At 39.0% G+C, this 14,568-nt stretch overlaps 1 protein-coding gene and 1 long non-coding RNA gene across 2 annotated transcripts; one reads left to right on the top strand and one right to left on the bottom strand.

Annotated features, from left to right (window-relative positions):
• Positions 1-528: 528 nt before the first annotated feature.
• Positions 529-1,313, bottom strand: LOC124335941. Its single transcript, XR_006916962.1, has 4 exons — positions 1,227-1,313; positions 888-1,165; positions 625-821; positions 529-558 (listed from the first exon to the last, which is right to left on the bottom strand). It is a non-coding gene; the product is annotated as an uncharacterized LOC124335941 (long non-coding RNA).
• A 7,105-nt stretch (positions 1,314-8,418) lies between these two features.
• Positions 8,419-10,539, top strand: LOC124337826. Its single transcript, XM_046791840.1, has 2 exons — positions 8,419-9,634; positions 9,764-10,539. Exons 1-2 carry the CDS (start codon positions 8,419-8,421, stop codon positions 10,537-10,539), a joined length of 1,992 nt encoding a protein of 663 aa, XP_046647796.1.
• The last annotated feature ends 4,029 nt before the right edge of the window (positions 10,540-14,568 follow it).

Genomic DNA, 14,568 nt, shown 5'->3' on the forward strand with positions numbered 1-14,568 from the left:
TTTATAACTGCCAAGTCATATGTGTATGTGAAAAATTCCTATTAAATGTATTGTTCACGTACAATTTCATATTCGTTTAACTATTTTTATAAATCAAACAACTGTTTAAACTTCAGTATTACAGATACATAGTAATAAAAACTGGAGTAAATTTGGCTGAACTGCAGTTTTTAAAATTTATACTACAGTAAACTAAACATAGTAATAAAAAACTAAAATACATTTTGCTGAACTGCAGTTTTTAAAATTTATACTACAGTTTATTAAAAAAACTTCAGTTGTTTAAATTTTGGAAAAACAGACTTGGTAAAACTACAGTTTTACAAGGATAAACTACAGTAAAATAAATATAGTAATGGAAAACTAAAGTAAAATTAGAATAACTAAATTTTTTGCAAAATACTGCAGTTTTCGGCAAAATACTGCAGTTCTTTTTCAGCTGGGTAACTTTTATGATAGTAGCTGTTCTTACATGAATGGTCTGAATTCATCACTTTTTTCCTTTACTTTTTTTCTCTCTTTCTTTTCCACCGGTTTTTCAACTTCTGCTTTACGGTACTACGTAAAAATACCGATTTTTAGTCAAATTGTTTCATGAAATATATAAGATGTTATAACACTTACCCTGAGCTGCACACGACAGAGAACTCCATCTTTCATGAGAAATCCAAAATTTGAATTCGTGTTATTGCTACTCGTCATTTCATAATTGCAATGATATTTTCCTGATTGCAATGAGTCCCTATACTGGTAAAGGTTAGTCTGTAATCTGTCGACAACAATTGAACCAACAGTCAAGGTCACCATAGCAACATGAGGAACTGGAAATAATAAATAAATAATGATGGTTCAGTTATTATGAAATGTATATTTTCTTACCACGTTACCTGCCAAATCTAATTCTTGAAAAAGGAAAGAGTCTTCGAGAGCCTAGGGCCTGGCCCTAAATGTTGACATCAAAATAAACAGATTCATTGAATTTGGTGATTGTGAACTTTTGGGGAAAGGAGGAGTTACAAGAACCACACTCTTAGAATTGTTGCCACCTTGTCTTGGTCTGGGTTTGATCTGAATCTTTGGTGATGTTGGCAATTCAGGTAAAGGAAATGGGAAAGAGCTATCACTTTTTTCTCTAGCATTAGTATAAATAGGGCTGGACTTTCGTCTGGATTGATGTCAATATAATAATAACATAATTAACCATTAAATAGAATTAAAAAAAATACCTGAGTGACGTTTCACATAACAAAATTCAAGCATTGAAAACCAAAACAACAATGGCGGACCACTGGCAGAAAACAGTTTGTGGATATCAAAACGCACACTAGAGGGGGCACACCAAATCAGAATCTCGCCATCCCTCGCCATCTAGCGCTAGATCTGCAAGTTCAGATGAAAACAATATTTGAATATTACAGTCTGACAGCAGTTAATTTGCTCTCCAAAGTCACGTAATTAAAGGGATGTTAGCATCCCGTTTTGGTGTGCGAGGTTCCCGTAGGAACATAATAAAGCAAAAGATAAAATGAAATGCAAAATTGCAAATAAATGACATGAATCTGATACGGTATGGTGAATTTTCTGATAATTGATATAGCAGATGACAGATGTATGAATTTTTTAATCATGTTCGCCAACATTTATTCAATAATTTTTAAACTGAATCATCAGATAAGAAAAAAAATTTCATTGAAATAATAGGGCCTACTCTCATTTAATATAACATGCAGAACAGAATTAGATAATTATGCAATGCTTTCCACCACCATTATTGAAAGTTTTGTTAACTTTCGTGTAGACGTGGGCATAAAGTATAGATACTCTTTTGCTTCCTCACTTATTTTTGATAATAATTGGGGTAATGGTTAGCCTACTCACTTACCACTGTCGAAGTTTACGGTTCGTATTTTAGTCCAGTCTGAAAATTGAAATAAATTTATAAGTATAATTTTATTTGCATGGATAGAGACGGATAGAGATTCGTTTTAACGCTCGTTGGCAAATTAATAATAAACTGGATTTATTTCGCATTTATGTTCCATTTTTTAATGTTTAATATATCCCTGTTCGCGATGCATCAGCACTCCATTTTATGTTCCTTCGATGTATGCGCTATTATTTTGAACGGTAGGCCATGCTCTTGGTGCGTTATTATAATTTTTTCTTTGGTCACCGTAGTCTTGTCGAGGGTGTATTGGTAAATCTGTGGTTATAGTTATTAGGTTCATGGGGTTCTCTAAAGCTGTTATTTTGGTATCTCTGCTCGTTTCCTTTCGAGTGTGAACGTCCGTCGCCACGTGAATAGCTACTGGGGGTAGCTATTGCTTGATGGACTTTGTTCTCTGCTACGAGAGTAACCGTTGTCACTGCCTCGGTTGTAACTGGAATCACGATTTTCTTGTGAACGAAAAGTGTTTTATGCTCTTGTCCCGTCAAAACGAACTTGGGAGTCCTTTGGACGGCTGTCCAAAAGTTGATCATAACGATCCACTGCCCCAATAGTTGAAATATTTTCCTGTGAAGAGTGTAGTCTTTTAGCAATTGAACCTAAATCCACCAATTGTTGTTTGATTATGTCCATTTCAGTTTTTTGTTTAGTTAATGCATCGTCTTTCTGTTTCTCGTGATGAGTAATGCAAGCAATGACTGCTGTTATCTCTTTATCTTTGTTTTTTCTATTTTTTAAGATTTGTTCGGAAATGAATAATTGTTTGCATAACTGGTAAAAGTCGTTAAAATCCTCCGGAATGCGTAAATATAATTCGGCTTTTACTTTGGGTAATAGTCCTTGTAGTAGTTGCTTAATTTAATGTCGACTCTCATTTTCTTGACCACACTATGTAGCCGTCTTCTACTTTTTTTCTTAGTTTTATTTTTGGCGTCTAATTTTTCCATTCTTACTTCAATGCTGTCTTAGAGGATGGTGAGTCTCGACACGAATGCTCTACAATTCTCCTCTGGTATTTTTTGAGTTTATTTTAAAAAAGATTCTAAGGGCCGCTAAGTCAAATGAATCTTAGAATCTTTCAATGATTTCATATCTTTAATCGTCATAATCTAATTCGTTTCTCTATTCTTCTACGTAATTATCATGCCATTCAAGAGCTTCTCCCTTATGGCGGTCTGCAAAGAAATGGATCTTTTGATCATCGTCCCAATCGTTGTTTCTTGCTACGTGTTCTGTGGCATTTAGACATTTGGGGATAAGTTTTTCGGTACTGTTACCTTTAAATATTGGTATGGATTTTTGTCTTTTCGAGAAAATAATTCGCCTAGTACATTTGCCATCGGTTTGGTTCCGCTGTCTAAAATGGTCGTATCAGGAGTGTTAATTAAAGTTTTCTTAATTGTTATGTTAAAGGGCCCTGTGATGTGCTCACGTCGTCTTCACCTGAGTGACTGGCTCCGGTGTCTAATACTATGACTGAGATACTGACTCTACGGTTTTTCTTTAGTACTGTGTTTCGTTTCTGTAGTTGAAAAATGGTTGTTGCTTGGCTGTTATTCTGAGCTGTGAGGTTGTCTACGATTTCTTGAAGATATATTATGGTGTTTGTTTTTTCGTTGTCCAGCTCGGTGTGTATTGATCTATCAATAGAATCTCCTGTTGTAAAATTTTGGAGTTCGTCCAAGAATTTTGTGGTTTCAAAAGTTTTATTTGCAATTTCCTGAAAATTCTTTTCGTTTTGGTCCTGATATGCTTTTTTCCTTGCTTTTAAATCGTGTATGCGATATTCTAGGTGTTCTTTTTTATTTTCCAAGCTTTTTGGGTTGTTTCGTAGACATTTAATTTCTGTTTCGTACTTTCTATGTTGTAATGTTGCCGTAACGTAATTAGGGGAGAGTGGGGCTATACGGCCTGGGGGCAGGTAGCTCATATTTAAATATTATGTTATTTGTCAATAAAAATTTCCATTTTTTAACCGTATATGCGTTATAGGAACGCACATTAATATTTAAAGTTTGGATTTTGTATTACTAACGGTTTGAAAGATAACAAATAAATTAATTTTTTAAATTTTCCGTTTTAAGAATTGGTGAATGTAAATTAGTTGTATTAACCTTTACCTATGGCGAAAATTTTAAAAAATGTATGATTATGTTAGAAAATTTTATTTCTTATTATTCAGTGGTGTTTGTTTTATTTTTCTAGTTATTTTTAACTGTTAAATACTAATAATGCGTAGACACCCCTGTGTGGAGAAAGTGCAACATGGGGCAAAATGTCAATATATATGGCTGCAAAAGGATCTCGAATCGTAAGTGTCATTTTTCATTTTACCTTGCAATTAGATTCTTTTAACGATGGTTAGAAATTATATTCGTAAGACCGAACGTGTGGATTATCCACCAGGTCATATTGTAACAGCTGTCCATGAAATATTGTTGCAAAATCAAACTGTGACTAGTCTTTCACTCAAATTCTCGATTCCACGTAGATACTTTTGAGGTATTTGAAAAAGACCAAAAAAATTGAGATTTTTAAGCTTCAATTCGAAATTTCCTTGGGAGGCTATAAAAAACTGGAAGGTGAGTGTCTTTTGATGTTCCATTCATCCTTTCACATAGTAATCGTCTACATTCTTTCCAGGTTTTTACTGATCCACATGAAAAATTACTCGTCAAGTATTTGAAAAGGTCAAGTGACATCTTTTTTGTTCTCACGACTAAGGATACCAGAAAATTGGCATATGATTTTGCTACCAAACTTCAGTTGAAATGCCCTCAAAACTGGACGAAGAATTTGACAACGGGGAAGGACTTGCTGACTAGCTGGCTAGCTTTTAAAACAGAATCCTCAACTGTGCATCAGAAAGCAACAAGCTACATCCCTCAGCCGAGCTACAAGTTTCAATCGTCATAACGTAGGAGAATTCTTTGATCTTGTCAAAAATCTCAAGGAAAGGGGAATTCCTGAAACCAGTTTCTACAACGCTGACGAAATAGGTTTCAATACTGTTCATAGACCAGACGGAGTTTTAGCCACGCGAGGTAAAAAGCAAATAGGTTCAATAACCTCTGCTGAGCGTGGCGCTCTCGTAACAGTTTGTGTAGCAGTTAGTTCTGGTGGAACTGCCATGTCACCATATTTTGTCTTCCCAAGATAAGTTACACCATTTGTAATCTGAATGATTTATTCCTATTAATCCCTTTTGTATTGCAGGGTTCGTTTCAAGAATCATTTTATGAATGGTGCTCCTCTCGGCTCTGCGGGATCAGCTAACAAATCCAGTTGGGTGACAAATGGGGATTTCGTTCAGTTCATGAATCATTTCATCCGCCATGTCCGGCCAACTAAGAACAACAAGGTTGAACTTTTTCAGGACAATCATAGTTCTCATCTATCCATTGATGTTCTGAATATTGCCAAGGATAATGGAATAGTGATGATATCCTTCCCGCCACATTGTTCTCACAAGCTCCAGCCTTTGCACAGGAGAATATTTGGGCCGTTGAAAAGATATTTCAACTCGTTTGTAACTAACTGGATGCGAGATAATTCTTCGAAATCAATGACAATCAATGATATTGCATGACTTGTGGTAAAATCATTCCCGTAAGTGACAACGCCCTGTAACATAATGTCAGGATTCAGAGTCTCTGGCCTAGTGCCATTTAATCGATTCATCTTTGAAAATGATTTCGATTTTGCCCCATCCTTCGTGACAGATCAACCTGCTCCCACTCTAGACGACATCCAACCACAACCTCCAACTCTAGACCACATCCAACCACAACTGAGTCAACCAACTAGTCCTGTCGTAGATGCTGTGCAAGTCAACAATCGAGAGCCACACAGTCCTGGCGAAAATGTGCCAGTTGACGATGATTCAAACGAAATTACTTTGACTGAGGGCCAAGTAAGAATACTTTTATATTTCATTTTCATCAGTTAAACTAATGATCAATATTGCATATTTCTTTAGAATTTTTATTTACCCGATATCACCTGTCTCTCTGATGGAGCCAATAAACTGGACGTCCTGGAAGACATTCGACCTTTCCCAAAAGCCGCGCCAAGGAGTTCAACTCGACAATCCTCACTGATTCAACAGTTAAAAAACGACTTGAAGAGGAACAAATGACCACTCTTGCAAAGAAAAACCCTTCGTTGAGGAGAAGAATTATTGGTTATAGGACAACTTATAAGCAAAAAAAAACACCAAAAAAAGGTAAAGAAACCAGCTGTTCGGCCTAACGATGCACAGAATGATGAAAATGTGTGGTGCGTCGTCTGTCAAGAGTCCTGGCTTGAAAATGTTTCTATTGAGAAATGGATTAAATGTGTAAAGTGTCCAAATTGGACGCATAACAAGTGTGTCAAGAAGAGCAGACGATATACGTGTTATGATTGCTTCGATCCCTACTAACACGGCCCATCCACTTGATGTAAGATGTAGGTAAATATGGGATGAATAGATCCAGGTCGCAATTGGGGGGCGGTAGTATAGCGTGGGTATAAATTTATTCGGATCTAGGATGGGATCAAATAAAGAATATTCATCGTAGATCCACCAGCGTATATTCATTAATATACTGATTGTACGTCAAAGTAATATACCCGGGGGTATGATTTTGTTGTGATACCATTTGGTACATACACAGAATGTGCATCACAGTATAACCATATTAGGTACACTGTGGATGAAACTGCTAAAAAATATCTCAATTTCCATTACTCCCAAACTTTTGTTCAAATATAGTATGAACAGTTGGTCAGGTGAGAGAGGAGAGCTATAGAACTGAACGTCTGCAGTTCAAATCTGGGGTGAGACTTTTATTTTTTATTTCTAACAAAAATCATATTCAGAGATGGATGCAATATAAGGATACTATGTATACGCAAACCGGTATATCCAAGGGACATACAAATGGTACGAGCGGGGAAGGGGAAATAAGGATCAACATGAAGCATTCCATGGATATGCTGTTTGTATCTCCCTTATCCTTGGGAGTACGCTGCAGTCATATCCATGGTACATCGCTGTGTTAGTAGGGCTTGCACGCCCCAGCAATAAAAGAGAAGAGGTAGTTATTTCAAATATAAACTTTTTGATGGTATTGTCGCAAGAAAGTGAACTAAAATGGTGTTACTTTTATGACTTTAATGTAAACTTAATTTTTGCTGCTGGTAATTGGTCTAGGGAGAACAAAAAAATCTTGCTTGGACAAAAATTTTGGAAGCATTGGAACAATCCTGTCACAATGAACCAATTCATGGTGTTAAAGATGCTTAGAAAAGTTTAGTAAACTCAAAGCAATTGCTAATACGAATATTGCTATTGTGTATAAATGAGACAGGTATAATAGCAGATGTAATTGCAGCATTACGTTTAATAATTTTTGTTGGTAGAAAGTGGTTCGGAGGAAACATTGCATCTGAAAATGCTGAACCAACTCTTTGGCCTTTTTTGGCCAAACAAATGCTTCCATGCAGGAAAATTTATTAAATAAATATTATTTTACAGTTTCCAATCAGTGTATTCACTTAACTTTATAGAGCATTTGATTTTAAATAATAAGGAGGGGTTCTGTCTGAAACTGTTTCTTGTGAAATGTTACAAAATAATATCAAAGTTCCCCGATAGTTTTTTTTATACAATTTATCTTCATTTGCGTCACTTTCTTGACTATTGAGGACGTTCAATAAAGATCATGGTGATGTTCTTAATCATCTTTTTTATTCATTAATTCTTACTAGATAGACCACTAGATGTTATGTTTATGATTTGTGAGACATAGTTTTTGCACAAAAACGTACACGTTCTCAAACCGTACGAGATATGGTAAGTTTCATTTTAAATTTCTCACAATTCTCCTTAGTGCATTACTGTCTTAGGTTGAATAACTGTGTAACACTTGTTACGTAAACACAACCCTTCAGGCTTTATTTTCGCTTCCAGCATACCTTGTACAGTTTTTGGAATTTGTAAATACTTCGTCTGCTGCGCCCTGGTGGCTGCACGAGTTTCATCGGTTCCATCAAAAACTGTACTTTTTGTGTACTTGGACGGTTAATTGTGGAGTTTAACGAGTTTTTAAATGTTGATGAGTGCTCAGTGGTCAGTTTTGCGGCATCACCTGACTAGTTTGGTCTAGTTATCGTGAATTATTGTGAGTTTTTAGAGTGACGGCCATCTCAGCATTATGTCACTGTTGTCATACACCAAACAAGCGCTAGTGGCAATTGCCCATTCCCCACAAGTAGCCCCCCGGCTGCCGCTCAATTACCTCAAGGTGATCAAACAATGTGTGCTACGCGCGCATCCAACACAGAGAGGCTGTCGGGCGGGCGTTGACGCACGTCGGGCGCAATCCAACAAATGCTACCCCAGATATGCCCTGATCAATGCACAATCGGTGCTCAAGAAAGGCGGACGGGTCCTTGATTTAATTCTACATTCGAACTTGGACATCATGGCTGTAACAGAGACCTGGCTATCGACTAATGAGGAACTACTCTCTATCTGTCCGGATGGTTTCACGGCAGTACACAAACCCCGGGGAGGACCAACAAAAGGTGGAGGAATTGCTCTCCTTTACAGAGATTCGATCAGACTTACCCAGCGCCAGAATACCACCTTCTCCTCGTTTGAATACATGGATGTATCTTTTTCCGTGAAGTCAACAACAATTAGACAAGTGATCATATACCGCCCACCCAAGGAAAGTAAAGCAGTCTTTATCGAACAATTTTCGGAACTTCTCGAGATGATAATTGTTTCGGAGGAGAAACTGCTGATCACTGGTGATTTCAACATCAACATGCTGGGGGGCGAGAGTCAAGATGTGTACTCTCGGGGTCTTTCGGACCTCTTTGAATCCTTTGGTCTCGTGCAGCATGTCTCGCAAGTGACGCACATACGTGGTGGCGTCATTGATCTGGTACTATCACGGAAATCGGACAACCTGATTCTTTCGGCGGAAGTAGGTGGCCTGTTCAGTGATCATTTTGCAATCGAGTGCGTGCTCAAATTGTCCCGCCCCATTCTCCCGACAAAGAAGATATCTTATCGCCCATTCAAAACCATTGACTACGAGGCATTCGCAGAAGATGTTGCCAAACTGCCATTTGTATGCGAGCCTGCTGAATCATGTGATGAACTAGTGCGGCAATACAACTCTGGCATCATTTCCTGCTTGGATAAACAACTCCCACCAAGGTCGAAGACAATAGTTGTACGTCCACTGAACCCTTGGTTCAATGATGAGATTAGGGCGGCAAGGAGAAGTAGTAGAGCAGCTGAACGTCGTTGGAGGAGCCGTCAACTGGAAATCGACAAACAGATCCTCTGCGGGATGCGTGACCGCTTGTCGGAAGCCATCAGAACTGCAAAAATCAGCTATTACAGCTCGCGTATAAGTGAATGTGGAAAAGACCAGCGTGCGCTATTTAAAGTGGTGAACCGAATGCTTGGGCGGCAGCGTGGACTAACGTTACCTAGTCATGAATCCCTTAATGCAATCCTGAACCAGTTCGGGGCGTACTTTCAAGATAAGATTGTCAAGATAAGGACTGAACTTGACGGAGCAGTTAATGAACGTGAGTTTCCGGACGACCAGGAGCAGTCAGAAGGATTACAGATGGAAGAGTTCACGCCGGTCTCGGTGGAAGATGTAGCCTTGACAATTGGTTCGTCACCAACTAAGTCCTGCTCCCTGGACCCCACTCCAACGTCTCTATTGAAACGAATGGTGGGCATTTTGTCACCATCGCTTACTCGAATGATAAATGACTCCCTGTAATCTGGATTTGTCCCAGTGGAGCTAAAACAGGCACTCATTCCGCCGCTTCTGAAAAAGTCGACATTGAACCCTGAACTACTCTCGAGCTACCGTCCAGTATCAAATCTTCCCTTCATCGGCAAACTTCTGGAGAGGATCGCTGTTAAAAGGCTGAATGTGCACCTAACTGACGGGGGGCGAATGGCCCCGACGCAATCAGCCTATAGAGTGTATCACTCGACGGAGACGGCTTTGGTGAAAGTTGTGAACGACCTGCTCATGGCTGCGGACGGGGGCTATGGCTCAGTATTAATGCTGCTTGACCTGAGCGCGGCATTTGATACAGTAGACCATACAGCCTTACTGGAGAGACTCAAGAATCGCTTCTCGATAACTGGCTCTGCCCTTCAGTGGTTCCAATCGTATTTAAGCGAACGAACTCAGTCCGTCAGTGTGTGCGGTGTGAAATCTGAGCCGCTGCCTTTAATGTCGGGTGTGCCACAAGGCTCAGTACTCGGCCCGACAATTTTCACCGCTCATCTGAGTCCTGTTCATGATGTCGTGAGTAGGCATGAGATCAATCTACATACTTATGCGGATGACAACGAGCTTTATACTAGCTTTAATCTCCTGAAGGGGGATCAATCAGATCAAAAATATTGCCAGAATCAGGAGATATCTGGACATCAACGCAACACGGACGCTGGTACAAGCGCTGATGATATCGACTATCGATTACTGCAACGCTCTACTAGTCGGCCTGCCAGAGAGTGTGATTGGAAAGCTGCAGAGAGTACAAAATTCAGCGGCTAGGCTAATTCTGCGCCTTGGAAGGCGAGAGCACATCACTCGTCATCTGAGAGACCTGCACTGGCTGCCGGTTAAGAGGAGAATTGAATTCAAGGTCCTGGTACTAGTCTACCGCTGTCTGCACGGATTGGCGCCGCAGTACCTTGCCGACTTGGTGAAGCTGCGCGACTCGACGGTACTGACCAGGTCGGCAGGTGCAAAACATCTGTTGGTGCCGAAAACAAGAACAGCTCACTATGGGGATCGTGCTTTCTGCAGAGTTGGGCCGGTCCTTTGGAACAGCCTGCCACCGAATATTAGAACCAAGGAGTCACTCTCAACTTTTAAATCCGCCCTAAAAACCCATCTGTTTAACTGTCCCCGCTGATTCAAAACTGTACTGTTTCCCTGGCCATGAAAATGTTAGCGCCTTTGATCAAGTCTTGTTACAGGGCGCTATATAAATGTTAAATATAATAATAATAATAAATATAATAATAATAAATGCATGAGAAACTGTGCCGATATGGATTTCTTCTTTTGCTGATATTGTTACTGCACGTGAGAATGGATCTTTAGTTGCAGTTTCAGTTGCAGTATGAATAATTATGTATTTTTTTGTTCATGTATTGATTGTTATCAATTTTTTTTATCACAGAAAGCTGATAGCAAATTTGTCAATGCTTCATCCAAGTTATGAATTTCGCTAGCAAATAGCCGCAAATTAGTTTTTAATTCAATTTTTTCTGTGTTGCAAGAGCTGGGCGACAGAAACAACCCGGTTTCCTGTAACTAAAAAGTATCTAAAGTATCTGTTGTTTTTTTTGTTTTTTTTTTTTTTTACACTGATACTAAAATACAGAGTTTGAAGCTGCGGTAAAAAGCTGCCAGAACACAATTCAATTTAAAAAAAGATAATAAAAAAATGCTTGAACTCTTTTAATTTAATTTGGGAATAGTTACAATTTGACTTTGACAAAAACCATTTTTTTTAATCTCGACAAAAGGAAGTCTCATGTCAGATTTTTTCACACTGAAAGTATTTTGGTACGCAGTTAGATCTGCCTTGACAAACATACTCCCGTCAGGCTTTTTACCCCCAATAAATTTATACGAATTTTTAGCCGTCTGGACTGGGATGGTAAGGGGAATCTCAATATAAATCCTTGGGGAATAGAATCCACCGAATCACGGTTGCTTTCCAATTAATATTTCAATGCATTTTTTGGGGGTGAAACTCAGAGATTTTTTTCGTTTCTTATACTAACTTTGGCAAACAACGAATCAATATCGTACATCACTAGGGGACAAACTATGTCTTGGGCGGTTGCGATTGCGAACTGCATATGGGCGGTTGAAGAACCAGGGCCGTTGCCAACCAAAGAGAATTTTACGTCGGATGAGCCTTCTGGTAGAGAAATAAGAATTTAGACCTTCTCTTGCTGTGTCTCAGGATCTTTGTACACGGTGACAAGTGCAGGCTGATTGTAATGAACAATTTGCAAGTCTAATCCCTCAAAATCCTTCTCTTTAATTGTTAAAGCAGATTGATTCAAGATGAAAATAAATCGTTAGGGGTAACATAAAATATAAACCGGTCGGAGACAAGGAGAGATGTGTATAAGAGATGACGCGAACTATGTAAAGATAAAGTCTAGCAGACGGTATATAGATCGCGCGGAACACACGTATGCGCAACTGGCTTAGGAAACAGACATCATTAAGTTGAGGAAACCTATTGCTTTGACACCTGGTCTAACTTGATGGTGGCGGAAAAGGAGGCTGTTCACAGAACCTGGTCTGTTAAGATAGTCGGTAACATCGATTTATTTTTCGAGAAATACACATAATAATTACGAGACCTGGTCTGCTAAAGTAGGTAGAAATTGATTATTCGAAAAGAGACTTAACAAATTATTAAATATGAATCACAAAATTGTTATAAAACCTGGTCTGCTCGAGTATGTAGAAATTGAGTATTCGAAGAGAGGGTTAACAAATTATTGAAAATGAATTTGTCTATTATAACATGATATTAATAATTGGCCAACCATTTAGGATATTTCGGATATTCGCGCGTTTATACCAAAAAAGACAGAAATAGGGAAAGAGGCATTATTTATTCTTTATCTGTCAAATAGTATCAAATAGTGGGTGTCCACCAGTTTCGGCACTTTTTTTCGGCACTTCGATTTCGTCGTTTTCGGCACCCGATGCAAACCACACTTCCTCGATTATGAAAAAATATTGTCCATTTCGGCACCAAATTTGACCGTTTCGGCACCAATTTCGATCGTTTCGGCACCAACTTCAACCTTTTCGGCACCCCATGCAAACCACACGTCGTCGAACATGCAAAAGCTATTGCACCGTCAGGCCACTATGGGCGCTCTGACGGCTGTGGTACTGTAAAGGTTGACCCAACACAATCATTGTGTCACCAATACGAAGATACTTAATAACTAAAGAGGCGAATTTACTCACAATGTTATGGCACAAATGATGAAGACAAACATGAACGATTTTGGTTTAACCCGTGTATTTTTACTAGTAAGACAGAACAATAGGCCTAATATAAATTATACAAGAATAAACGATAGCGACAATTTACTTGAGTACAAATGGTAGGCGGCGGTCGAGCGTCAGGCTAGGTGATGAACTAGTAAAGGGTCGATACTAGTTTAAAGAAGATTTGACAACACTTAAATGGAATTTAATTTAATACAAAACAGTACGAAAAGAGGAGCGAACGCCATGGTAAGTTACGGGTAAAATGAGAGAGAGAAGTGCGGCCGAGCTGCGGTATAGGAGTGCGGAGACAGAATAGCTTTTACATCGGGTTTATATACTCATGCCGGCTGCGTTTTTTAACACGCAAGGCATAGGGAAAAACAGGTTCAGACAAGTTAAAAAGTTATATAATCCTGCCCGACCTTGCCAAAAAGAGGCAAAAACCAAGTTCAGACGAGACCGACAAAGGTTATATAACAACTATTTCTAGAGTTCCGAGAAGGGTAAAATGAGTCACAAAATATAATAAAAGATAAGGTTAAAGGGATAAGAGAAAAACATGAAGTAAAATGTAATGGAGTAAAAGATAAAAGGTAAGGGAATAAGAGAAAAATGTAATTAAAGTTAAACGCGCTCTTGTCGCCCGGTTGAGTCTTGCTTTTGCGCTTCTTGATAAATCGCTTCTGGTGGAATAAGCGCGGTTGGCGCTGACATCTAGTAGTCAGATTTGGCGATTGTTTTGCAGCAGGAAAAAGGGAACAGATACGGGAGTGAGCCGAGCGTTCTGTTACATCGCTCCCGGCCCTATGAGATTACGTCACGGAATCTAAACAGGAGCCTCGTCATATTCGGAGTGATCCAAATATATAGAACCTTCGGGTGATTTGAATTTCTTATGCAAGAATGCTAAGAAATGCGCTTCCCCGAAACATTTTGTCACAAGACAGATGGCGGCACCCAACGAGAGAAAGAGAACGATGACACAAATGTGCATAAAGTTTTTGAAATTTTGGAATGTAGAATTGGTTTTTTCCACCGTAGCGACAATAACATTTGATGCGCCAATAGTAGTATCTTGAGTAGAATCTTTCGCCGAATGTTCGTTGATTGAGGCCGTGAGATCGGCAATAATATCCATCGGACTTGATTGTGTGTCAGCATATGCAGGATTTGCTTTTTGCTGATATTCGAAAAAGTTGACGTCAGTATAGCGAAAAATGTCGGCAAGATCACGTTGAGGGACTACGATTGAAGTTTCAACTAGCTCCCAGGTGTGATTGCGATACGAATGTAGACAGTCATTAAAATTCACGGTCCCCGTAGTCCAATAACAAGGAGTGAAAGTAGTTAACTTCCATCCGGTGCGGCTGACAGTAAAATTTTTTGAAACGAGGCTGTGCGCCACAAATAGTGATTTCAATAGTAAAATTGACAGGAATGAGTGCGTATTGAATAGTTGACACATCCGGTGCTGTTGGCACTACTTGCGCATGTTTGATGTGACGTTGTTCTTCGGATGATGCAAATTAAATCGTTTTCATT

Source organism: Daphnia pulicaria, chromosome 4 (genome assembly GCF_021234035.1).
Source record: "Daphnia pulicaria isolate SC F1-1A chromosome 4, SC_F0-13Bv2, whole genome shotgun sequence".
In the NCBI taxonomy this organism is placed as follows: Eukaryota; Metazoa; Arthropoda; class Branchiopoda; order Diplostraca; family Daphniidae; genus Daphnia; species Daphnia pulicaria.

What these genes read in the sequence shown, in the direction of transcription:
- LOC124337826 (XM_046791840.1), top strand. Translation starts at nt 8,419, where the DNA reads ATGGCTGTAACAGAGACCTGGCTATCGACTAATGAGGAACTACTCTCT. An exon ending in AGATGTAGCCTTGACAATTG is followed by an intron (nt 9,635 to 9,763) that starts GTTCGTCACCAA and finishes GATTTGTCCCAG; the next exon opens with TGGAGCTAAAACAGGCACTC.